This window comes from Gordionus sp. m RMFG-2023, chromosome 3 (assembly GCF_954871325.1).
Source record: "Gordionus sp. m RMFG-2023 chromosome 3, tfGorSpeb1-WG-v2, whole genome shotgun sequence".
Lineage (NCBI taxonomy): Eukaryota > Metazoa > Nematomorpha > Gordioida > Chordodea > Parachordodidae > Gordionus > Gordionus sp. m RMFG-2023.
The window spans coordinates 8,969,445-8,996,261 of NC_088777.1; the positions used below are offsets into that span (position 1 = coordinate 8,969,445).

The 26,817-nt window shown below is 26.2% G+C and overlaps 1 protein-coding gene and 1 long non-coding RNA gene across 4 annotated transcripts; both read left to right on the plus strand.

Annotated features, from left to right (window-relative positions):
• The first annotated feature begins 5,336 nt into the window (after positions 1–5,336).
• Positions 5,337–16,120, plus strand: LOC135925794 (uncharacterized). Its single transcript, XM_065461278.1, has 5 exons — positions 5,337–5,396; positions 11,449–12,621; positions 12,777–12,913; positions 13,995–14,436; positions 15,074–16,120. The coding sequence occupies exons 1-5, from the start codon at positions 5,342–5,344 to the stop codon at positions 16,030–16,032; spliced, it is 2,766 nt and encodes a 921-aa protein (XP_065317350.1). The 5' UTR covers positions 5,337–5,341; the 3' UTR covers positions 16,033–16,120.
• A 9,544-nt stretch (positions 16,121–25,664) lies between these two features.
• LOC135926427 (uncharacterized) lies at positions 25,665–26,817 on the plus strand. Of its 3 annotated transcripts, XR_010571870.1 has the most exons (4): positions 25,665–26,105; positions 26,162–26,279; positions 26,325–26,380; positions 26,663–26,817. It is a non-coding gene; the product is annotated as an uncharacterized LOC135926427 (long non-coding RNA). The 3 variants fall into 3 exon arrangements; XR_010571871.1 differs by lacking the exon at positions 26,325–26,380 and having other exon boundaries at positions 25,668–26,105; XR_010571869.1 differs by lacking the exon at positions 26,325–26,380 and having other exon boundaries at positions 25,673–26,105; positions 26,162–26,210.

The window sequence follows — 26,817 nt, forward strand, 5'->3', positions numbered from 1 at the left end:
TATCTCAGTTGGAACTAATTTTTTGTCAAAAAACCGCATGTCATATAAGGAAGAAAATATAAGAAAAACTCTTTGCCTTAAAAATTGGCTTAAATTATAAATTAAATTAATAATATACATTTTAATTATGTTTATAACTTGCTTATATATTATTTATTATCAGACTACTGATTACATATTATTATAATTTTTTCTGTTTAAAATCAAATTTGTAATAAAAAAATTTATCAATATATTTGAGCAGGAATTATTTTATTAAAAAAATTAATTTGAATTATTCGAATCGAATACAAATAGTAGATTTTATTATTCGTACGAATTCAAATAGTAAATTATTCGATTCATTTAAACGAATCGAATATGAATAATGCACTATTCGATTCGAATTCGTTTTTGAATAGGCCTAATTCACAATAATGTATCCAGGATTTTCATAATAACAAGTAGATAATATATACAAATTATTGATTAAAAAAACGGCCCAATTTCTATTATAATAAATTATATTCAAAATCCAAATTTTGAATATATAGATGATTTGATCACGCAAAAATATTCATAAAAAATAACAATTTTTTTTGAACGATGGGGCTTATCTTTGGGCTAGTCGAGGTATGCGAACATCAAATCCGCTATGATAGGCTTTGACAACAATCACATAACTTATTTTATCTTTCATCAAAATTTTACCAATTTATTTGAGCTTCTAAAATATATTTAACAAATTGTATTGTATCATGTCGAGATTTGCAAGTCACGACCCAGTCCGAAAGGGTTTCGGTACGGGTCTATTTTTAAAAAATAATTTTAATTCGGGCTGGGTCGGGCCTAATATTTTTTACAAAATTTCGAACCGAGCCAGGCTTAAAATTTTAAATGTTATATCATTACATTTTGTCAAATAAATTGATATATTTTTTAAATTCGTGCAAGAAACGAGGCGCTAATAAAAAATATTAAATTTTTCTATATTTAAATATATTCGGGCATGTCGATTTTTTAAAAAAAATTAGGCCGAACCAGGCATGAAAAATTAGGCCCGATGTAGATCACTACTGTCATGTCAGCACTAAATCATCAAGATTTTTGAAAGAGATGTCCATACATTCCAATGCAAACAATATCCAGTGCATTCTTTTTGAAATATTTCAATGATAGAACTTTTAGGTTCCTCTAACTCTATACAATGATGAAGGTTTTTAAAGATATTTCAATACTTAGCATTTTTTTTTAATTCGGAGATAGGGGAATTTGTCTCCCTTCCCCTCCCCCTAGCGCTGACTACCCACCAGTTTTGATACACGCAATAATACCCAAAAAGTAACTCAATAAAACAATAAATTAAGACGAATTTGAAAGAAAAATATTAGCTGAGATGAGGAAGGAAAATAAGGTAATAATTAATAAATTATCGAAAAAATAATAAACAATGTTAATTATTTTTTTGACATGTTTATTAAAAAGTTAATAAAAAAAATTATTATATTATTTAGTAGTTTGACCTCTCCTCTATTTTTTTTTTTTGAAAAAAATATTAGTAATCTATGAAAGTTAATATTAATAACATCTTAAAATTTCAAAAAAGAATAAAAAAAAAATAGCCACCTAACTATTATGGGGAAATATATATGCTCAAATTTGAAGAGAGCGGATATAAATTAAGTCGCATCTCAATTCTAAGCAGATTTTTAACATTAGCCATTACTCAGCAAACTAGTCCCTCCCTCCCCCAGTTTAACCCGCGAAAAGATGATTACGATAAAATGTAACCCATTCTTATTTTTGTAAGACAAAATCTACAACCACAAAATATTAGATTTATCCTCTTTAATAAGATTATATATTCAAAGGGTCCCAAACTCGGCCTGAAAAAAAATATGAGTTAAAAAATTTTTTTTATAGGGTTTATTTTTTTAAAGAATGGGCCGACTGATGGGAGGGTTAAGAAAAATATTTAAACTATTGGTATGCGGGCGGGAGGGTTAAAAAATCTACAACTTTTATTTGTTATTTAAAATCATAACTGATAATTTTATCTTCGGAAGAAATTAATTAGGTAAAAAATATATCTAAGACATGTTACATTTGACTTGCATGGAAGAATATAACATCAACGTGGATAAAAATTTGATTGTACGGTTTCTACAAAAGCAAAGAGAATTCAATGAAAGATTATTAAATCATAAATGCAATGTTTGAAATAGTTAGCATCCACGTCAAATTAAACAACAGCAGATGGGAAGATGTAGGAGAGCATTACCTAATGATATAACAAAATATTTAAATCTTAAAGTAAGGAGTTTTTGTAGGTATTTTTAAAATAAAAGTTTGTGTAAAAACGGTGTAGTGGCTAATCATTATCATTAAATAAATATTTTTTTTTAGTTTGTAAGAAATTAATAATTATTTTAAGAAACTTTCTACTTTTTTCATTCCAAAAAAAATTCTCAAAATTTGGGTATTTTTGCCTAGGTCACTTCTGACCGATTTCCCCCCAACCAAACGATCCACACTTGTCATTTAAAAAATGGTGATTTTTAAAAAATCTTTTGACGTCTTTTTTTACGTTAAATTTCGTTCATTCAAAAATAATAGGGGATCCAGTTGGTTAGTTAGAACTCAGAGTATTCTTTTCCATTTATTTTTTTTAATTTAATTTTTAAAATAATTTTATTATATCGAATTTGAAAATAAAACCAATAAAAATTTTTGTCCTTGACTCTCTAACTAAACATTTAAAATAAATTTTTTTTTTACTTCACTATAATAATTTCATAAATGAATAATATTACGTAACTATTTACATTTTTACCAATGATATTTATTTGTGCGCGTTTTGAAAAAAAATATAGATGTACGTAGAAATCGCAAAACAACATGGACATATAATACATAAACAAAGGTGGCAATAAAAAGGAACCTTTTATTTTTCCATTTTAAAAACTTATGAATATGGAATAAATAAATAAAAAATCACTATTTAAAAAAAAAAATTATGGCTTTATTTCTCCCTTACTTTTCGCATCTTTTTTAAAATATATATATATATATATATATAGAATAGTCATGAAATGACAGAAGGAAATATTTCATTATAATTATGAATGTCACGGTAAATATAAATAAAAATATAGGTTAAAGGTAGGAAAAAAATGAATGAATAATAAAAAAAAAATTGAATTGTTAAATTATTGTTATAATATGTTATAAATTGCGTAACATAATAGGATAAAAAACATTAAGAAGAATAGAATGGCTATATATTTAGGAAGGGAATGAGCAAATAGTAAAAGAAATAATTTTGAAAGGCAAAAAAATAATGGAGAAAATTAGGTTTATATGCGATTAAGGATTAAAATGCGGTTTCAAAACCGCTAGAAAAAGCCTTACAATAATCTGATTTATTTAAGTTCCATAGTAAGAGCTAAATAAAATAATTGTTTATCAATAGCACAAAATCAATTATTTCTTTATAGGAGGAAGGTGTGGGGATTAAATCATTCTTTCTATGTGGTGAGAGTGAGATTACAATAACGAATTGCATTTGATAATAAACAAAATCAGATTTACAAAAGTAATGGGGTAAGTGTTGAATTTAATTCATCAAATTTTCACTTTTTTATTAACTCCAGACGATAACTTTTGAAAAAATAATTAAACAAACTTCAAATTTATATTTAAATTAAAAATGGAATACTTTAAAATAATTGGGTAAAAAAATAAATTGATTTTTTGAAGAAAAAAATCCAAAAATGGTTGCCCCAAATTTACTCCGTTAATTATTTAAAAATATTTGCATATCGAAGGAGAATAAGATACAAATTTAATTTATGATTATCCTATTTTCCTTGTTATTGTCAAATGTGGTATCTGGTATCGTCATCTGCAAAATTATGCGAATCACGACCTCCCCCACCCCCTCTTTACCAACTTTATTTCACTTATGCTGCTATTTTATTTTAATCAGCTCAAGAATTTAAGCTTTGCAAGCGGCAAATTTTTTTAAAAAACTTTGTTCGTCGGAATTCATAACCACTTCCATTCTACCTACTTGACGCCCCTGTCCTGTACTACTGTTTTAAATAATATATTTAATAAATGATTATCAAAATAAAAAGGATATATATTTTTTTTTTATATATTACACTTAGGCATATTTGAACTTAACATAATTTATTATTTTTTTTCCAAGTGGAAATGTAAAAAAAAAACGCGCAAATAAAAAATAGGATCACCACACATTTATATTATATAATAATAAAATTTCCATTTAATTTTTCGATCACTTTACATGGTCATGCCATGCTATGTCATGCCTACTTTCCTACTAACTACATTGCATTCCCTATATTATGCGATTTAAAAATAAAATATATATTTAATTTTGAAAAAAAAATAATATAAAATATGTTAAATAATATCATTTAAAATAGAATGTCCTTGACAAAATATTTTTTTTTCTTCTTTCTTTAACCACCATGGTATAAAAATTGACAATATAGAAAAGAAAAAAAAAATGTAGTTCAAATTGTAAAACCATTCACAATTGCACAATGAATGATTGAAGGGATGGAATGAGGGTAGAGAGAAGAAAATAATAAATAAGGCTTTAAAAAAAAGTCCTACAATTTTTAAATTTACATTCCACTTTTATAATTATAATAAAAATTTCAATTGACCTTCTCCCTTTATTTTGTATGATCCTCTTGCCCTTGTCTCATTTTTTTTTAAAAGACTATTAATATAATTTAACACTGAAAAAAGTTCTGCTCTTAGAAAAAAATTTTTTTTTTTATTGGTTGATATTTTAAAACTTAAAATATTAATTGTTTGGGTTTGTGGTCTGCTGATTGGCTTATTCTTTTAGAGATTACCTTTTTTTTATAAAAAAAGAGAAGAAGAAAGAAAATCAACAATAGAAAGAATAAATTAATAAAAAGAAAGAAAATATATTTAAATAAAATAATATTTATAATTTTTTTTTTAAAAAAAGCCACAAGATAATATAATTTTTATTTTATATTGTTACTTAGCTGTTTTTTTTGTTTATTTTTTTTGGCCCAATTTTTTAAAAATTTTGTTTTATAAACCCATTATTTTTATAATATTTTTTTTCAGGGGTAAAATATACATACATTTTTAAAAAAATAGAAAATAATTTTAATAGTAAAAGTATAAAAATTAAACAAGAAAAATTTTTTTATTTTTAAAAAATAAAATTTTAAATTTATTTTATATAATTTTTTTTTTGTTTCTACCTCAAAAAATTATTTAGAAGATAAAAAAAAAGACACCTTTTATTTTTAAAAAAAATAATCAAATTGTGTTGGTGATTAAATTAATGGCGAAATTATTTATGATTCGAAAAGGCTGGAATTCTAAAGCTTCTGATACAGGTAAATAAATTATTTAATAAAATTATTCCTTGAATCCTTCGCAAAATGAACAGGACCGTATTCATAGCGAAGGACATGCTTGAAATATCTGGCGATTTAATAATCGATGAGAAAAAATCGTTCTATTATCAGCTGTAAATTAAGCTTATATTTGAAATTATTATAGATTATTTAAAATGTTATCTAAAGAAATCGCTCCTAAAGCAAAATTTAACCCTGATATAAGAGAAAGAGGTAGGAGTCACCTTAAGTTTCCTAATTCTGGTAGTTTTATTGATTGGTCGGGCTGATTCTGATTCCCCAACACATTTTTTTTGCACCAAAATCTTCCAAATGGGTGGGGCATTTCGGCTCTACCTGCCTAAATGAACCATATTGCCCCTTTATGATTATGGCATATTCTAGTTTCCTTATAAGGATCTAGAAATCTGTGATTTTTGGATACAAAAAAAATAAACGTCATCACGCCTAAGTAATTTTTTCTTTCTAATTATAATTACTAGTGTAGTGGCTGTGATTTGACCAATTTTTTTTGTCAATATCAAAAACATTTTAGAAAACAGATTATTTAACATTGAATCGAATTTTTTTAAAATGTAAATATCGTTTTAAATAATATAATCAATTATTTTAAATCATTTTTTTTTAAATTCACTTGGATACTTCAATAGGGGCGGGATTAAGATTACATATATAAATGCTTCATATACAATTATATGGTATAGTAACCCTATCAACGTCGTTGAGGCTTAATTATGGAAAGGGAAACTTAGTATTACTGCTCGTTCCATCAGAAAGGGCAAAAATTTTAAAGACTGGGTAAGGCAAGTTGTTCAAAATATTTTTATGGTTTGGACTAGCCCAAAATTATATAGGCTCAGAATTCAAAAATTTTTATGTTAAAAAAAATAAACTATTTATATGTTTTCGACTATATTTTAAATAATTGATATATAATTTTTTTTTTTCGGATTGGATCTAGTCAAGAGTGTTCAAGGGCGGGGCCGAAAAATCCAAATAAAAATATTAAGAATTGATTTGGACCGAGCAAGCGAGAAATCTTAATACGTGTCCTTGATGCCAACTGAACTAAAACGCTTCCAAAAATATTTTGGGTATATAAATATTTATTCTTCTACTAAATTATATCAAAATATTTTTGTTGACTGGTCACTCCAGACATAGACATGCATTATTTTCACCTTTTAATTTTGTAATAATAAAATAAATATCCTACCCCCAGTACCCCCTCTTCCTTTATTTTTGATTTATTAACTTTTTTAACGTTTTCAGCAAAAAATATAATACAATAAAATTAATATTTAAGATTCTTCCCTTTATTATCTATTTAAATTCGTTTTTATTTTTATTTTTATTTTTATTTATCTTATATTATATATTATATGCTCAAAAAATTAAATATTGTCATCTTTTTATGGATTATATTAGAGGTAGGCGCGGGCCTAATTTTTTATTCACGGCCCGCCCGCTAACGGTGGCAATAAAAAAATCACGCCCATTTACGCTTACCACTAAAAAAATTTCGACCCGACCCTCCCGCTTACGACAAGCAATATTTTGATTCACGCCCGTCACGCCCGAAAATTCACGGTGTTTTTAAATTTTTCAAAACTATTGCTATAATTTCACACTTTTTTGAATTCATTCTATTTATTTCTCTAATTTCATAATCCATATATTAATAACAAAAATAAATACAATCTATAAATCGAAATTTATTTAGAAAAAGGAGAATGTCCATCTTTTTTTATTTCATTGTGTTTCCTCTAATAAGAGATTGGCTACAGAAAATAACCTTTCACTAGAAGCCGAACTTGCAGCTGACAAAATTTTACTCGATTTCTCAAAAAAGGAAATGAATATTCCTGCTTCTAAAACTTCAAAATATTATCTTGTTATTTATCTTATATGAATCTTTTAAGTTCATCCTCACAGCTTTCATCGATGATGTTGATGCTTCATCAGAATCATCTAGAATTCTCTAAATTTTTTATTTAGAATATACGGTCATTTATGAGTGTAGGATGAATTAGGAAAGTGATAGTTGGTATTGACCATTTAGAATATACGGTTTTTTATGAGTTTAGGATAAGTTAGGAAAGTTATAAATGAAGTTGGCAATGACTTATGCATATCATCTGATTCATTTTTAAGATTGTTTTATATATATAATTTTCTTCTTTTAATAAAAACTTAAGTCTTTTGAAATTAGGATCTAGAATTAAGCCTACCTTATGTAGTGGCTGCATAATAATCTTTTAAAAGAAATCTTGTTCTGTATTTTAAGGTTTTGATTATTACTGTATCACGTTCAAAAGGTTAACAAAATTTTATTAAGTTTTGTTTTCATAGACAAACTTCATTTATTGTGGGACGAGAATCTGCTCTCAGATTATCCGAGCATTCTTTAAATATTGATAAAAATTTATTTAACTCGCGTATGATGCTGATATCAATTGTGGCTAATCTATTCTTGCTTGCTAAACAAGTACACCTGTATTTCAGAATATGATTTATACAGAGTTCCATCTAGTTATTCTCGCTATTACATCTTGTTTAAGGGTGTGGCTTAGTTTGCTATTAGCTGTAGATTGTTTGAAATATTGTATTATTTTTTTTACACCATTTATATTTATGTCTATTTCAGTTAAACAATTGTCAAAAATATAATGCATAATACATTATTTAGTATATGGCATATACATGCAAGCATTTCGTCATCTTTGAATGCACTTATAAGATTGGCTCCGTTATCACTCACAACACATTTATTTAAGTATTTTCTACTTCTGTATATTCTCCTAAAATTGAATTGTCTACACTTTTATTATTGACTTTTTTTTCATCCATTGTCCTTGTGGCCAAAACAAATGTTTTTAATTTAAAATCCTTAATGATAATATGTCCTGTAATGGTTAAAAAACTTAGATTTTTATAGTTATCCGTCAAATATCAGTGATTATGGACAAGTAATTATTATTGATCATGCTTTTAATCATAAATTTTTTTTTTGGTATATTTTTGGACCTATAGTATTCATGAGAGTTTTCCGGTTCACAACTTTTATATTTTGTTATCCATATGTAACACCAACATTTATCTCTTGGCCTAGCTTGTAAAATCCTTCACTTCTGTTGCATTTAAAGATTGAAGATCTTTATAAATAAAACATAACTGACTTTTCTTTAAAAAGTTTAAGCAAAATTTAGCATAAAGTCTTGCGACAAAAAACACCTAAACATAAAAAGAAAATAGAACTAACTAAATGATATCTGATGTTGTTTATAAAATGCGTAAGATTTTTAGTTTTCATAAATTTTTCTTTTTTAAAAAAGAACTAAATTAAATAAGAAAATATATAATATATAATATAATTATAAAATTTTTTTTTTTTTTTTTGACGGGTAAATTCTCTCTTTATTTCAATAGTTGCTGATATAATATGTTATCAAAAGTTTATAGCAAATAATAAATTTTTTTTATATGGTAAAATTAATAAAGGTAAAAAAATATAAAAATATAATTTGCGAAAGGGTAAGGGATAAAAGAATGGAAACTAGGAAAGAGAAGGGAGAGAGAGAGCATAGACATAGGAGATTATTCAATGGAAGAGATGAAACTTAGGTAGTTAGAGCGAATGATGGCGGTAGCAAGTCTTTGTCGTAAAAAAAGGGACTCTTTAGGCTGATTTGCACATTTATATTTATAAAAAAACAATTTAAAAAATTAAAATTTCCGTGATTCACAGGAAATTTATGTTCACCCCCGATCACGCCCGGGGAAAATTTTGGGAAGGCCCGTCACGCCCAGTCACGCCTTGGAATTCAAAATTTAACACTCACGCCGTGACCCACCGTGACACGATGGGTCACGCCTATTTTCACGGCCCGCGCCCACCTCTAGATTATATACATATATTTAAAAATACTCCACAATACTGTTGTTTAAGTGGCTCAATTTTATAAAAAGATTATTTTAGACATAAAATGTTACACAAATCTGAAGATTTTGCTCATAGATGGCAGAGAAGTTTAGACATTTAGTAAAGAAATCTCTAGGCTAGCATAATATTATCTTGGCTAAAAGCTTAAATTAGAATGGTCTCGATCGAGCCCTTCAACAACACTATTCACAAGACTCATTAGTTGACCCTTACTGTCTAGCGGGTACATCTAAATAACAACCAGTAAGCCCTACCCTCTTAAGAAAAGAAGACCCTCCTAAGAAAAGAAGAAAAAAAACTTTCAATACCATTTTAAAAATTTTACTTACAAATTAGATTAAATAATATATACCACATCTTTTTACCTTTTTCTTGCCACCTTGTCTTTGTAACTTAAGCTCTAAGAATCGTAATTTTTAAAATTAATCAGACTTGTTAACTCTGTATTTTTTTTTATAAAATTGTTTTATTTTCCTCCATTTTGTTTAATAATTTTTTTAAAATTTTTTTAAAATATAATTAAAATTTTTGTATCTTAACATAATATATCTTTTTAAAAAAAAGCTAACGAGCACGTGACTCCACGTGGCTCAGCCGGGATGTGAGTTAGGGTTAATCTATATGAGATATAACCTTGCATAAAGCACCATTATCGGCCAATTGGGTATGTGCCCGTATGATTGTCGCCAATTTAAGATATTAGTAGAGCTGAAACTAAAAAATATGAAAACCATTCCATCTCTAATAAATGTGTAGCTATTAGGTTTGGGTGAGGTATGATTAAAAAGCTATCGAAATTTGGGTTAGAAAAAATTTTTTTTTTAATAGTATAAAAACAATGAAAATATTGAAAACAATATAAATTGTTTTGAATACATTTTTAAACAATATTTTGAAATGATCAAAAATTAAATTTATGAAATTGATTACCTAAAAAATAAAAATGTTAATATTTTTTTGATAAACTCATTTAACCAAATGAACGAGACATATAACTGTATAAAAAACGGATAACTCAATATTTTATTCAAAAAAATACTTAAACCTCGAGATTTGTCTAATAGATGTCGAAACATTTGTGCTATCTTTGAGAAAAATCTCCAGTCTTGCGTAATATTTTTTTGGATAAAAATACCGTTTTTATAAATAGGCTCAAATGGAGCGATTTTGCATCACTAACTGTGACAATGATTTTTATATTAAAAAATATAAGTATTATTTGTAGTAATAATTTTTGTGAAGAAAAAAACAAGACAACGTTTGTTTTTTTTTGCTTTTGTAAACCTAAAAACAGATATATTTTAATCCCTAGTAACATTTGGAGTTAATATATATATTAAAATAATTACCCATTAACCGGAGACTTTACTAGCCAATTAACATAGATAATCGATATTCAATTTTTAATAATCAGCATAGGGTCTCAGCGTAATTGGCTTGAATAAAAGAAGTCTGTGTGTCCCTTCCCAAGAAGAAGTTGATGGGTGTCATTGTGTGGTATAGGGTTGACATATATTAGATGTAAGTGTTAATCTAAGTGAAATCGCCAGTATTATAATTATATTTATTAATAAACATATATGAAACAGAAAAAGACAACTAAATTAAAATAAAACATCTCTTGTTTTTTTTATATAAAAATAAGTATGCCCTAGTCATCACAGATATAGGGGACCTATAGAAATCTTAAATGATGGGTAAAAGCTCATATGAATTTCTTTGCAGGTGTCCCAAGATATATTAACATGAACATTATTAAAAAAGACTAACTTTAATTCTTAATACCACGAAAGAATTTAAAAGGTTATACTTCGAGATAGTATTATGAAGTCACTCGTTCCTCGCTAAATTTTTTAACTTAAGGGTGCTCACTTTATAAAAAAAATCTTTGAAATTAGCAAAATAATGCATAAATAATTATAAGAAAAGAAAATTTTTTTCGAGTAGGAACTTATCAAAGCGGCGCCCCGGATATTGGCGATATTTTAGATTAAAAAAATTTAATGAAATTATTTAGAGATCATAGACAGTGTAGTGATAAGTATAAATAAAATTATCATAATAATTTTTTTGGCATATTTATCCTAGCTCAATATAAAAACCAAGATGACGGAAATGCCGACCTTTATAGGAATGCCTTAGATCTTAGAAAAAAAAATGACACTCAAAGCTCGAACTCGTCGGAAGATCAATTGTATTACAGGCAATTGTTGGATACTACTAAAGAATTGTATCGATCCATACTTTACAATTGTTTATCATCGTCCCCTTCCCTGGAGGGAGACCCGTTAAATATGAACAATAGTATTGATAATAATATTGAAAGTAATCACGAAAAGAATGGATCACCATTAGAGGATCTTCATCCATTTAAAATTAATATCAAACCGCAAAAATCTGAAAGCAATATCAAAGTGAACGGGGACGAAAATTCTCCTCTGGATTTAAGCAAGAAATTTGATTCTTATTCTGAGAGGACTGTGACCAACACATCGTCATCTGTCAAAAATCAATCCGTGATTCGCTTATTGAGTTCCGCCCGTTGTAGCACGAATTATAGAGGCTCCTCAGACGATTTGAGTGAACAACTAAATGATGCCGACTATTTCGAGGAGAAACAGCACTCCCTCACTTTCAACGGTTCGTTTAAAAACCCACCATTTTCCACCAAATACCCCCACCAATTATATAGCGCTGATTACAATTCACGTAAAAAGCATTTAACCAATCATGCCCGAACACCTTCTGATAAATTAAACAATTTATACGGATTACCCGACGATTTTTCTTCTAATCTTTTAAATAAATTCGAATACGGCCTTTCATCGACTCGCACTAATTCGTCTAGATCCACTGTACCAAATTCTTATCACAAGAAATCATCATTTAAATTTAATGCTGTATATGGATCCGCAAACAATTTGTCGAACCATTTATTAAATTCATCTACTAAATTAAAATACGAAGAATTATTGTCACCCATAGATACGTCGAGTTCAATATCACAAAACAAAATGACAGCCGTTTTTAATATTGATCAGGGATTGTGTTGTGGAAAAGTGTCCGACATGGCAGAAAAAAGGAAAAATATAGGGACCGGATCTGACTCCTGCGAGGATTCTTCATATTTTTCTGGTCCACCATCATTAATAGACTCGCCTCTAATTCCAGCGTCCCATAAAAATAATGGTGGAAAAGAAATTTACAAAGAAAGCGAACACAAACACCGACAACAAGTTGTCGAAGAAGAGGTTGAAGGAGGTCTGTTTTATATTCATATTATTATATTATGATTTGATTTATGTCTAAATAAATTGATGAATGAATGATAGTTACGCTATTTTAAGTGTTTTATTGAAATAAAATATTATCTTTACAGTTGATTAACTATAAAAATTTAAATATGATAATTAAAGATTATAGGGAAAAGTGGAAGAAGACAAGAATAAGCATTAGTAGTAGTCGGGCAACTCCTCCAAGAGTCAACCAAGTGGAAGGGACTTTACCAACTGACATGGCGGCATCTTATCGAATCCAACTTTTGCAAAAAAAGGTAATCATTGGATAAACTAAAGCAATTTCGTTAATAGCCATATTTAAAAATTTAAACCAAGAAATATATAATGAGTTATAAATTTTATAGGTCTAGTTTTAAATATAGTATAACATCTATACCTTTAAAATATGAAAATTATTCGGAATAATTACAATTAGTAAGGCAGACGATAAAATTTTTTTTAATGCGATTGAATTATGTGTTCAAACGTTATAAAACCAACAATAAAAATTGAAAGAAATATGGGAAACAATTTTTTAAAAAAAGGTTAATTAGGTTAAAGGAACATTATCTTAAAATAGTGGCCTGTGCACATGTCCAAATCATAAATTCATTTTTATAAAAATTGGATATATTGTTAATTAAGTTAGTGGAATATAGATATATGAAAAAAAATTAAAAATAAGTGTCACATGCCATGCTCCTTAATTATTTTTAAACTACCATATACTTATCAAAAATAAGCAAAATAGAGTGAAATATTTCTTAGCTTCAGTGTTTTGTTTTTAAGCTTTTTTTCTAAATATAGAAATTTTGATATTTCAGGTATATCAAAATTTAAAAAAAAATGTTAAAATGTCAAGTTTTTCAAATTGATGAATTTAATATTTTTTTCAATGATTTTAATGACGTCAGTTACTGGATTTTTTTTTGTAAGAAAGATTGATTATTATATTCACAGATAGATTATTAATTCATCTAGTGAGGAGAAAAAAATAAAAAAAACTTAATTATAATTGGGTAAAGACCTTAGAAAAGGAATAGATCACGATTGATAACTAAAATTACAAATAATTTATATAAATTTTTTAGTAACACCTCCAAAATCATTTTAGGGTTCCTTTCCCAAATCCTGTTTTAAAAAAATGATTTTGAAATGTTCTATATATTGACATCATACCTCTGTTGACATGTTGACCCCAAAACGTAATCACCTTTTCTGAGTTCGCTGCAAAAATTATTCTTATTTTTTTTTACAAAAAAATTATTTAATATTTTTTTTAAATTTAAAAAACATGGTGGAAAAGTTTTATTAAAAATAGAATAATAAAATTATTATTTTTTTTTTAAAAAAAAGATGCAAATTCCAGCTGATGTCCCCATTGAACTGATAAACGGTGGCTATGGCATAAAGAACCCCCTATTGCAAAATTTGAACCAAACTCCTTTGCCTTTATCTGCCGAAATTATACAGGAAAATAATTCCCACGGCTCTTCGACACCATCTAGCCTTATGATTAAAAGCGAATTCAATGGGAATAGTCATCAATCGACTACTACGGATCATAATTTTAATATAACAACTTTAGACACGGCTGAAAAGACGGGAAATGATGTTTCGGGAAACGGGAGGCTTAAAGTCATAGCTTGTCAAATATGCGGTAAGCAGTTCACTTACATGAGATTACTAAAGAGGCATCTCAAATGTCATTCGTTATTGAAGAGATATCTCTGCACATATTGCTGCAAAGGGTTCAACGATACGTTCGATCTTAAGAGGCATACTCGTACTCATACAGGTCTTTAATTTTAATAAATAAAAAAAATATATTTTTAGGAATATTTTGTTTTTAGAATCTAGGAATTCTATTCTTCCTCCCTCCATTTTCTAAAATTATAAAAATTATGTGTACATTTTTTTTTTATTTCGGGAATTTTTTTTGTCGGTTACAGATATCGCGGCATAATCAGATAGCACATTGACGCATGTAAAATTCTGTTGTATTCGTTTGTCATTTTTGTCATATAACCCATAATTTAAACATCATATTGGTTAAAATGATGTGTATATACACCGGGCAGAAAGAGACCAGTTTAAACAAAATATTTTTTTTAGTCCATTTTACTTTTATCAATTATTTCTTTTCTGATGTATGTGAACCAACTAAACATTCAAATCATCTTTGTATGATAGCTATCATGTATAAAATTTTTAATTTGCTTTTGCACTGTTCAGTATCCTCCATTTATTTGGGAATTTACATGTTTCGACCATTTTCTTTATCTTTCTTCTTATGTCCATTAGTAATTACTTTTTGCAGGACAAATAAATTCAGAACAAGTCATATATAATTTCTTTTTAAAACTCATTTCCCTACTATTCTACTATATTCAATTACTCCCTTTATATCATTGTTATATTATTCCCTTTTATAGGTGTCAAGCCTTACAAATGCCAGATGTGCGATAAAAGCTTCACTCAAAGGTGCAGTCTAGAAAGTCACAACAGAAAATTGCACGGGCTACAAATGAAATACGGTTATAAAGAGAGGCGAGAGAAGCTGTACGTTTGTGAGGAATGTGGCTTTACGTCGAATCGATTGGATGGCCATGTGGAACACTTGAACAAATTTTGCATTAAACGCCGAGAGAAACTTCTTCAAAATGCCAATAACAAAAACGTGATAACGGAGAATAAGGATAATGTTTTTAGCGAGAATTCGGAAGAAAAAGATGAGAACTCTGATAAAGCCAACAACTTTTTGCTGCGGAAGGCCTTGTCCATGAAACCGGTACCAATGAAGGAAGAACGACGACAACCTTTTTCTGGAAGTCTTTACGATTTTACTAATGATGGAAGCGATATGGAACAATTACATTGTTACCATGGATCGGCAAAAAGAAACGCCAAGAATAATAATGATAATAATGTTTGTTCGCTTTCCGAAGATTCAAACTATTCCACATTTTCGGGGCTTTCCTTTGAAACTACCTCACGCGAAAAAAAGTACGTACCCGAGATGAATGTCAACAGGAACGAGATCCGACATATTTTAAAGGAACCAATGGAAAATAAGGATTGCTATGGCGATAAACTTAACGGCAATATTATTTACCCTTATAATTTATCTAAAACACCTCAAACATACGACGATTATGGCTCAAACAGTTTACAAGCTTTCATAATGAGATGCCAAAGAGCTTTGATGCCGAACTACTGCAATCCTAACAACCTCAAATTTGACGAAGTGGAATCAATGAGGGAGCTTGATGCCATATCACTTAATTATTATTTCTATTATGCCAATGGGTTCCCCATCCAATCTACTTACAATCACAATTTACCTCCAACTCTACCACCGTTCATGCATTCACATATTTACAAGCATCATTAAAAAAATATGTAATAACTCTTAGAATTTCAAATCTTCTATTTAAAATAATAATAATAAGTGTAAATGGCTATATTTTGGTATTTTTAACAACTCATAGATTTTCTTATTATTTCATATAAAGATGATTAATATTTATTTATAATAGATTTATAAAAATTAATATATCTTAGATAAAATTTTAGTTTTCAATATATTTATATAAAAAATATTCATATACTCAATTATCTCTTAAATCTTTTTATAATCAATTCAATTATATGATTATAATGATAAAAATTTCTAACCAAATAAGTTAATGTTAAAGCCAAAAGATTCTTTTTTGTAAATTTATTATAAAATACATATATCTTCTAGGAAAATTATTTTTCACAAAATATACAAATTTAAAATCTTCTAAGCATTCGGGGAAATAGTTAACTAATTTTTCTTATATTTAATAGTGATTTTATACTTTTATACTCATATATTGTATCTACAAATTTTGATAGAGAATATATATTTTTTTCAAACAATTTTTATAATCTTTTTAGAGTTTATAATTCATTTTATATTTTTATTTTTTATATAAAACCGCGTGATTTCTTGGATATAAGCAATAGTTTTATCATACACAAATTTTTAGTATAATAATTATTTTAAAAATACAAATAAATGTTAAAAAGTGTTGCTTTGAATTTAGTAAGTTTATTTATATCATTTAAATTTCAGGGTAAGCCAAAGCCTTTCACACCGAGTAGCGAAGAAGCGGTAATTATATTTTGAAAAAAATGGGATATTAAGGATATAAAAAAAAGATCGTTAAACCGGAACCGTTATTATATTGAATCTTATATATAACCCAACCGTCAAATATTTTGTCACCTAACCAAACCTTCAAAAAGGTGTGGTAGGACTGGTTTAAATCGCTTGATATTTCAAATATTTAAAGGTTGAAATAAATCAATTTTGATTGGTCAGCATTAGTCTATTTTTGTCTAATTCGCTATTTGATGGTGCCATGCTTGCTACCCAAGTTAGCGCATAGAAGGCTACACAGCCATAATTTATTTCTTTATTTCTCCTACGCATATAATTTCATAAAACAATCTCGAAAATGTTTTAATTTTACACAGCATAAATATTATATAGGATATGATTATTTCATATTATAGTTAATAAATACTTTTAATTTGTTGTAATATGCTTTCCATTATTTCCACCTTTCCTCTATTTTTCTTACGTCACTGAAAAACAAAATAAACAACATGGTTCAGGATACATTTTGAATGTCATGAAATTAATTAAATATTGTGGGAAATTAAGACAAACTTAAATTTGTGGAGAGAGGCATATCAAATTTCGTGACTAATTTGTAGATGGTCTGATTGATTTAAATTAAAACTTTTTAAAATAAACCAAAAATAATTTTATATTATATCGTAGAGTATTGTTCAACTCAGTGTAATTATATATTCCACTAAGGAAGGGTATGGGATGAGAGAATCTTTAAAATTTACAGCAATTATTGTAGCATGTGCCTCTGTTGGAATTTTATTCCGGCATTATGCACATGGTATTTGGAACCGTGCAAGTGGATCCGAAACTCTAGCCTAAAATTTAAAAACAAGATATCAGGCCAGGGATTAAAACTTAAAAAATATTTGCACTTAGATTACGGGGTTAAAAAAAATTTCTAAAAATAAAATAGAAAAATGATATTTTTGTTTCTTTTTTATATAGAATGATAATTTAAAATATCCGTGATTGGGAGATATTAAAAATTTCGGGCACAACTTGATCTAAAAAAATATTAAATTTCTTAGGGTATAATAATTTTACCATTTGAACAATTTTAGACTAGTGATCTGCATCGGAACTAATTTTTTAAGCCCGGCCCGTTTTGTCGACCCGGCCCGAACCCGAAATTTTTTAAAAAAGTTTTGCCGGCCCGGTCTGAACCTGAAATTTTTTTACGAATTTATTTAAATATATAAATTAATTTTTATAATTACTCAAAATAAATGATATATGTTATATGGCGTCTAGTTTCTATAAATAAAATCTAATTTTTATTTTACATTAAAAATTCAACATAAAATTGATAGATTTAGATATATTTAAAAAAATTTCCAAAGCCCGATCTGGCCCGGCCTGATTTTTTTAAAAAAATATTAGGCCCGGCTCAACCCGAACCCGATTTCTTTTTAAAAAATAGGCTGGTTCGGGCGGGGCCTACTTTTGTAGATCTCTACTTTAGACAACAAATTTTTTAGCAAAGATTGTCTGAAGTAAATTGGGGTCTTTTAAAATTTTTAAAAAAAAAACGCGGGCGCCTTATAAATAATCTTAAATTTAAAGATTCCTTTGTCTGTTACGACTATTCGCTTCTTAATTCCCGAAGAATACGAATAATGGTATTATTCAATTTTGAAAATTCCGATCGAACACGTAAAATTTTAAAAATTTTTTGCTCGACTAATAATAATTTAATTATTTCTATGATTTGAAAATTATTTCATAAATTATATTCGAAATTATATGTACGACTCAATCCTAAATATTCTTAAAAAAAATTGAATTATAGAATTGATAATACGAGAATCAAATAATAGTTTTAATATTAGTATAAGGAAAATACAAAATGATACCATTATATGATTCATAGCTAATTTTTGGAGGTCTAAATGTAGTAGGTATAGGGACATTCACTGTCAGTAAAAATGTTCAAAAAAATCGAGTATTTTATATTCCAATTTTTATAGTTGGAAAAGGCATCCACATAATACCTGTATATAACATAACCAGAGTTGTTAAGGAGCGGCGCCACATTTTTTCAAAAACTTTTTAAAATTGAGGAGCGGGAGCGGGAACTAGCTCCTTTTAAGGCTGGAGTGGAGGAGCGCCGCTCCACCGCTCCTTTAAATTTAATGTATAAATTAAATTATATTTTAAATATTAATAATATTTGTTAATTAAAATTGTATAAAACTGAAATTTTATTTAAATTTATCCATAATTAAATTTTTAGCCGAGTTTTATATTGGTTTTTTTTATCTAATCATTTTAATTAAAACATTAAGTTTTTCCTTTTTATATTGAAAATTTTTTAAATCTTGTAAGTCATATTAATATTCATTTTATAGATATATAATAAAAAATAGTATTAGATATTATGGATTTAGAGATCATAGATGAAGAAATAGAATTTCCATTTCCATTATACAAAATATATTTTAAACTTCTAAAAGATGTTGATCCAAATGATCAAACAAATTTAAGGGCAAAATGCCTTTTGTGTTTAAATAAAACTATTTGATTTTCAAAAGTGAGCAGCTTCAATCTAAAAAGGCATCTAACAGTAAAATAACCTTTCTTTTAAATACAAAATGATTTGGAAGATTTTTTTGGATTCCATGAAATTGATCATCAGGAAGATAACACTGTGTGATAAGAAAAATGGGAGAAATAAATAAAAACAAATTTTGGTGCAGAATCTGACGCTGAGTTCGAATCCGTTTTCCAAATTTTCCCTACACGTCAAGTTTTAAAAATATTACCGTATAAAGACAACTTTTCGAAATCTCAAAAATGGTAAAATTTAGGTCTTTATATGGATATATTTTAAAAAGTATCGAATAAAAATCCCTGAAAATTGGTGATAGTGTTAAATATATATTTCTTTATAAATTTACTAATTTTTATAATTTTTTATCGATTGGTTTTTGAGAAAAATGGTAAAGAATTTCGTTTTGGGGGTCTTGAGTTTTCAATTTAAATTACTATCAAAATTATTAACTTTAGAAGATAAATTTTATATAATTTTGCTTCAAATATGCTCAAGAATATATATTAATTCTAATTATGTTTCAAAAGTACTCTATGCCATGAAAATTTAACCAAAATCTATAAATTAAAAAAGTCGGTACAGATATTTTCGAACTTTTTAATTTGTACACTTTTACTGAATTTTCTCTGCATAAAGCATTTTTAAAGCAAAATTAAGATAATATTTATCTTTTTTAGTTGTATTTAGTAATATTTTATGCATTTATGATCAATTTATACCAAAATCAGATATCTGTACCCACTTTTTTAATTTGTACTCTTTTTGAATTGACCATTTTTGAAGCAAAATTCATTTAAAATGCAATAATTGGTAATTTTTTCATATTTTTTATTAATATTTATCTTTTTTAGATGTATTTAAGAATATTTGTTTTTTTAATCAATTTATATGAAGATATATGATTCTCCAATGGAGTACCTTGAACCCGTAGTATAGGCAATAAATAATAATGCCAAATAACGAGTAGGAAGAAAGGGTAAGAATTATTTTTTTTCGCGCTTAATTTTTCATAAACATTTAATTTCTTTCATTAATTTTTTTTGAGAACGAAAGCCACAATAAATAAATATATTAAATGTAAGCTATATTAAAAAAGATTTTATAAATAAAGGTAAATTTAAAAAATATAGGTTGTTTAAAAATTGAGTAAGGATTTTATAAAAAAAAATGTATAATAATAATAATAAGAAAGGTTTGCTGCAAAAATTAAGATATTTTTTTAGTTGTAGGGATCATTAGAACCTAAGTTATAAACCTTCAAAAAGGCTAAAAATGACCTTTTTGACCATTATAACCTAAAATAAATAAAAAACCTGACGTGCTAGAAATAAAACTGACAGCGGATTTAGAATATGCATAAAAAACTGTCTTAAAACATGTTTATTTTATTTTCTCCCAAAAAATCAAGTCGAAATTTGTCACACAAATATTTTTTAAATAATGATACCAAAATTACAGATAAATTCCCTGAATTAAAAAATATCTATAAAAAATACAATATCCCACTTCCCTCTAGTGCTACTGTGGAGCGCTTATTTAGTATTGCAAAACAGCTCTTAGAGGAGAGGCGTGGATGTTTGTTAGATTCTATTTTAGAAAACTTATTACTTTTAAAAGCTAATAAAAGGTTATAAATATTTTGATAGATCATTTAATATAAATAAAGCTTTTTGATAAAAAAAATATGATTTTGTTTCGTATACCTTCTAAAAAAACGAAAATCAAAGGAGCGGTTATGGTGTGGCACTCCATTACTTGGAGCGGGAGCTAGCTCCTTTTAAAAATGTAGTAGCGGGAACGGGAGATAGCTCCTTTGAGAAGGTAGGAGCAGGAGTGGGAGCTAGTTACTTTTAAAAAAGGAGCGTTAACAACTCTGAACAAAACTATCAAAAACTAAACCCTAGAAGAAAAAAATATTTTATAATAAAGTTATGATTATTATTTAAATTTAAGCCTGAATATGACCTAAAATTAATTTTTTAATCCAGAAAAACTATAAATATATTAAGTAGATTAGAATATATTAGAACTTTATTGTAGTTGAACTTGGTAATGAAAATATTTATTATTTTTACCTTAAATTATTATTTTTAATTTATTTTTTACTATAGAAATAAGAAATCGATTGTTTAAAAAGATTAATATTTAGGAAATAAAATATCACTTAAAAAGAATAGATTTTTTTTTATCAATTCAATACCTAGAAAAAAAATGGGTAATTCAAAAAAAATATAAGAAAAAAAAATAATTAAAATTTTAGATATTATGATGTACCTTTTGAATAAAAAGAATATTTATTTAAATTGGCTTTTATTACCAATAAGATGAAATAAGAAAAATGTCATTATTGGGTAATGAAATTCAAAAAAATTTAAATTAATATTTAAATTGGAATTTTCATTATTTCAATATGTGTAAGAATATTGTTGTTAAACGACCCGAATTGTGTTGATTTTAAAAAACGGTCCGATTAAGATAGCCTGAAAATTGGTTATAGGCAGAAAGGTTTTCTATTTGCCAAATCTCGAGGCTTACATAATATTATTTTGGCTAAAATCTTGATCGGGCCGTTAAACAACACTATGTAACAACATACATACCCCTAATATTCTTAGATTATTTTTGGAGAGCCTTTGTTTATTTTTTTTGATTTTATATTTTATATGAGAATCTATAATAAAAATTGGTACAAATTAAGAATCGTTCAAAAGGTTTACACATAATTCTCTTAAATTCGTGTGGTAGGCATCTATAAATTCTGAAACTAAAATAAGATTTTTTTTAAAAAAAATCGAAAAATAAATTTCTATAAAATGATTTAAAACTGAGAGATTTCGCACTCAGGGGATTATAAAAAATAAACATTATTATTTTCCTTTATTAATTATAAGAATTTTGATAAATTTTTAAAATCCAAATATTATTATTTTCTTTTATTTTCGATAATTGATGAATATCAGAAGCACGATATCATGTTAAACAACCGGGAAATTTGATAAATATGATAAAAGGATAAAATAGAGAGGCCTTTCATCAATTTGTAAAATATTTTATTCATAATATAAATTAGAATATTTTAACTGAAGTGTGAGTTAGACCTTTCACTCATAAATCAAAACGTTAGAAGTTTATGTGGTACGATATATATAAAATTTATTTTAATCATAAAATTATAGTGGGAATTGATTTATTAAATGCAAAAAAATGCATAAAAGGTCTCTTAAAAACCATAAGAAATCTAAAATTTAATCAAGTGATGAATTAGATAGGAAAAAAAAGAAAGAAATGTTGGATGAAATATTTCGTGATGATAAGCATATATATATATATACAATGTAAGTGATAAAAATGATTGTTGCTCTATATGACTGGTGATGATAGCTGACCATAAACGCTTGAAGACATGGAAGATTGATTGCAATATTGTTGACTGGCAACTCCGGCTTGGAACGGGGCAGATTTTCTAATAATTCGGGTAGGGCCATAAAAATAAAATAATTTATACATGTAAATTATATAAATTAATCAGTTGAAAAATAATATAATGAATCCTTTAACATCCATTCCTTTTCAAATATTCAATATCTTTTTGAAGCAGCCAATTACAAAATATTGACAAATATATATATAAAGTGGTCAAATTTTGAAAATTCGGTTATAGCTAAAATTCGGGTAAGGATGCAAAATAACCAAAGATTTAACCAGATCTCTTGTTCTGTTAAAAACTAGGGAAATCATAAGGTAGATATAATATTGTTAACTGGCTCAATTTAAATTTTGAATCAAGATTTTAGCCAAAATAATATTTCGCAAACCTCGAGATTTTGATAATAGATGTCCAAAACTTTCTGCCATCTATAAACAAAATCTATAGCGCGGGCTAAAATATTAGGTTATTAGTTTTTAAAAATCGAACCTTTAACAACACATTAATATTTATGGCTAGTCTAGAAATAGTTCAATTTTTAAAAATTAACGCGATTATATTTGATATATTATTTCTGTTTCTTAAAATATTGCCCCCGACAAATAAAGGATTGACGTAAAAGGGAAATAATTTAATCTATTATTGAAACATTTTTATTATCGTTTCCTAAATATTTTTTTAAAACATTTTTGATTGAATTTAAAAATAGGTTTAAAATGGGATATAAGCGTAATAAATAATTATATTTGAGTAAACCATCTTCCTTCCTCTTTTTTATTAAACTCAGCTTAATAACATCAATCAATTAATATATATTTTTTTTGAGAGTAGGTAGGGTAAAATTTTCTAGTAAGCTACTCCAATTGAATTAGATACTAATCCTTTTTTAATAAATATAAATAATGAAGATTTGTAAATTATACTATATCCAAATATCACTCACTATATTATTAAAGAATCAGATTTAATATGCCAGAAAATTATTTAATTATATTGATCTTGTTTGAAAACTGATAATTATTTCAAGCTGTTAAATGATCTATGGGAAATTAAGGGAAAAAAAAATCTTTCTAATATTTGGCTCAGCATTTATTGAAAATGGAGAATAAATTTATCCATAATATTGTGAGACGAATTTATATATAAAAAATTTTAATAAAAATATGAAAATGAGAAAATGAATATTTACTTATGCTATAAAATTTATAAAAGGTTTAACTTAACTATAAAAAAAAATGATTATTATATGAATTATGTAATTTATCCTAAATCATATATTATATTATTTGCAAATTATTTGATATTGTTATTTGTAATCTCACAGAGATCGAAACTTTTAAATTATTGAATGATAGTTTTGATATTTGCGATAGAGTCTGATTTCTAATCATAATTAGAAAAAATAAAATGCTCTAAAAATGTGTATAATTTAATTTCTCTTAATTTTCATAGTATTTCGATGTTACTCTGTATTTATAGTCAACGCGAATTGGCGAAGTATACAAAAAAAAATATCATATAAATATAAAATTTTACATTCATTTTTGTTCATATTTTTGCACGAATTTTCTATAATTATGAATCCAGGGTTAGTGGAACTTTTTAGATTTTAATAGTTTTTTTAAACCATTTTCAAGAAATTATTACATATTTTTTTTAAAAAATATCCTAATTTTTGTTTTAAAAACTCTTTAATTATTTGAAGTGGAAATGTAAGTGGCAAAAAATAAAATTTCTAAAATATTTTTAAAACAGATGATTTATTAAATTAACATGTCAATATTTTTGTACATTCATTCATTCTCTAACACATGTGACTTAATGGCCCATTTTGGGAGTGCATAATTAACTAAAAGCACTCTAAGAGTATTAAGATGTCACTTTTGAATATTCTCTGTAAATGTGCGTATGAATTGATATTTATAAAATTCAAGATATAAAAGCTTTCCCAAATTTATCCTGACTTTTTTGCGGATTGAAATATATCGCAAAAATGGTATTTAAATAAATTTTATGTTTTATCTTTATTTTCCAAAGTCAAATATTTAAATTAGAAATATTTTAATTAAAATGGCGGTTAAGACAATTGTATTATTTTTTAAGGCATAGAAATAGAATAATGTAAAGGTTGAGATAACTAAGTTCCAATAATTAATAAATAAGAGAATACTTCTTAGTTTAAGATAATAATTCCATGGTACTTAGCTTACTCAATATTAAATATGATTGCCAATAGCACATATTTTATAATTACTTCTTATTTATTTGAGTGGATATATATATATTGATTGAATACTTTTATAACATTTTTAGTTATAATAATTAATAAAATACTTTTATAACATTTTTAGTTATAACAATAAAAGACTTTTATAACATTTTTAGTTATAACAATTAATAAAAGACTTTTATAACATTTTTAGTTATAACAATTAATAAAAGACTTTTATAACATGTTTAGTTTTAACAATTAATAGAATACTTTATTTTTAGTTAAAACAATTAATAAAATACCCTTATTGACATAAATAACAATTTGAGAGGGAATATCTAAGATAAGATTAGTAAATAACATAAAGATTTCATGTTAATATTGTATTTTATCTAATGAATAAATACTAACTAATCTTTTCAAAATTATATATCAAATAAAATAAATTTGTAAATGACAATATTATCTTTATTAAGAGTAGGTCTAAATTGATATTAATAAAGTTTCTTTATTATTAAAATGTTTAAAAATGATAGTTGGATGGAATTTTCTGAGTAATTTTTCTAAGTTTAATCAATAAAAAATTTTATTTTTTATTAAGGAATTCGATTTATAACAAACTCATTGTTATTTTTAAATAGCATAGCTATGTTTCGGTAATTAAATAACATATTTTTAATAATATGGATGAATTTCCGGTTCGTATCTCTAATGCCGAATTTCAGAAAACAGGCCAAAATATTCATACATTTCATTAATTGACTTTTTTTTAACTGCCATCTACCATCATTTGGAATCTTAATAAATTCGATTGGAAGTGATTAAAAGATGATGGCTGGATTTTATATAGAAATTTGAGTTTAATAACGCGAAATGCGTCGAAATTTAACAGCTGATCTTGCAAACGGATTTGCGTCAATTGCTTTATTTCGATTTTAAAATAAACTAGAGATTGGCCCAAAGCCAAACCCATATTCCAGGTTGGGCAACTTATGTAAACTATTTTATAAGCCAAAAAACTTTTATAAAAAAATATTAACAAGCTTCGCTATAGTGGGATATATCATTTCTTAATTTTAGATGATCAAATTTAAATGGCAACTATAAAGGTACAAGTTAATATATTTAATAGTTATATTATGTCTATTTATTCATTATAAATTAGGGAAATACAGATTCTAAAGCGTATATGGAATGTTATCTAATTATTAAAAGTTACAAATTATAATATATTACAGAGTTGTTATTCAAACACATATAAAAATACAGTTGTTTTAGAGATGGTAATATATTTTGCTTGACTAATAAAAGTTAAGTGGTTTTTTTAGTCTGAGCCCGACTCAAATTTTTCAAAAGTTTTAGAACCTGTTTGAAGGGCTATAAGGTCTTTATAGAATTCATTTTAATTTATACAAATAATTTATTTAAAACATTTACAATAAATAATCTTTAATCTATTCATGTAGAGGTTAATAAAATAATCTTGAATATGAGTATAATTTATTTCTTTAAATAAGTATTTAGACAATCTCAATAATGTTTGAGCTTGGGTTGTTAAATTATTTAAAAAACTAGATACCCAAAATTTTTTAAATATTGTCATTTGAGCAAATGCTTTTTTTTATATAAAATTTATAATATTTTATTCTTTTTTATCTATTTCTAGAATGCAATACCAGACCATTATTTTAGTTACAAGATATATTGGACTAGAAATTGAAAATAAAAAACAAATCTACAGAGATTAATATGATGTATCTAAAACTCAAGAATGATAATGATTTTATTAAATAATTTTATATTGATAACATTACAATTATT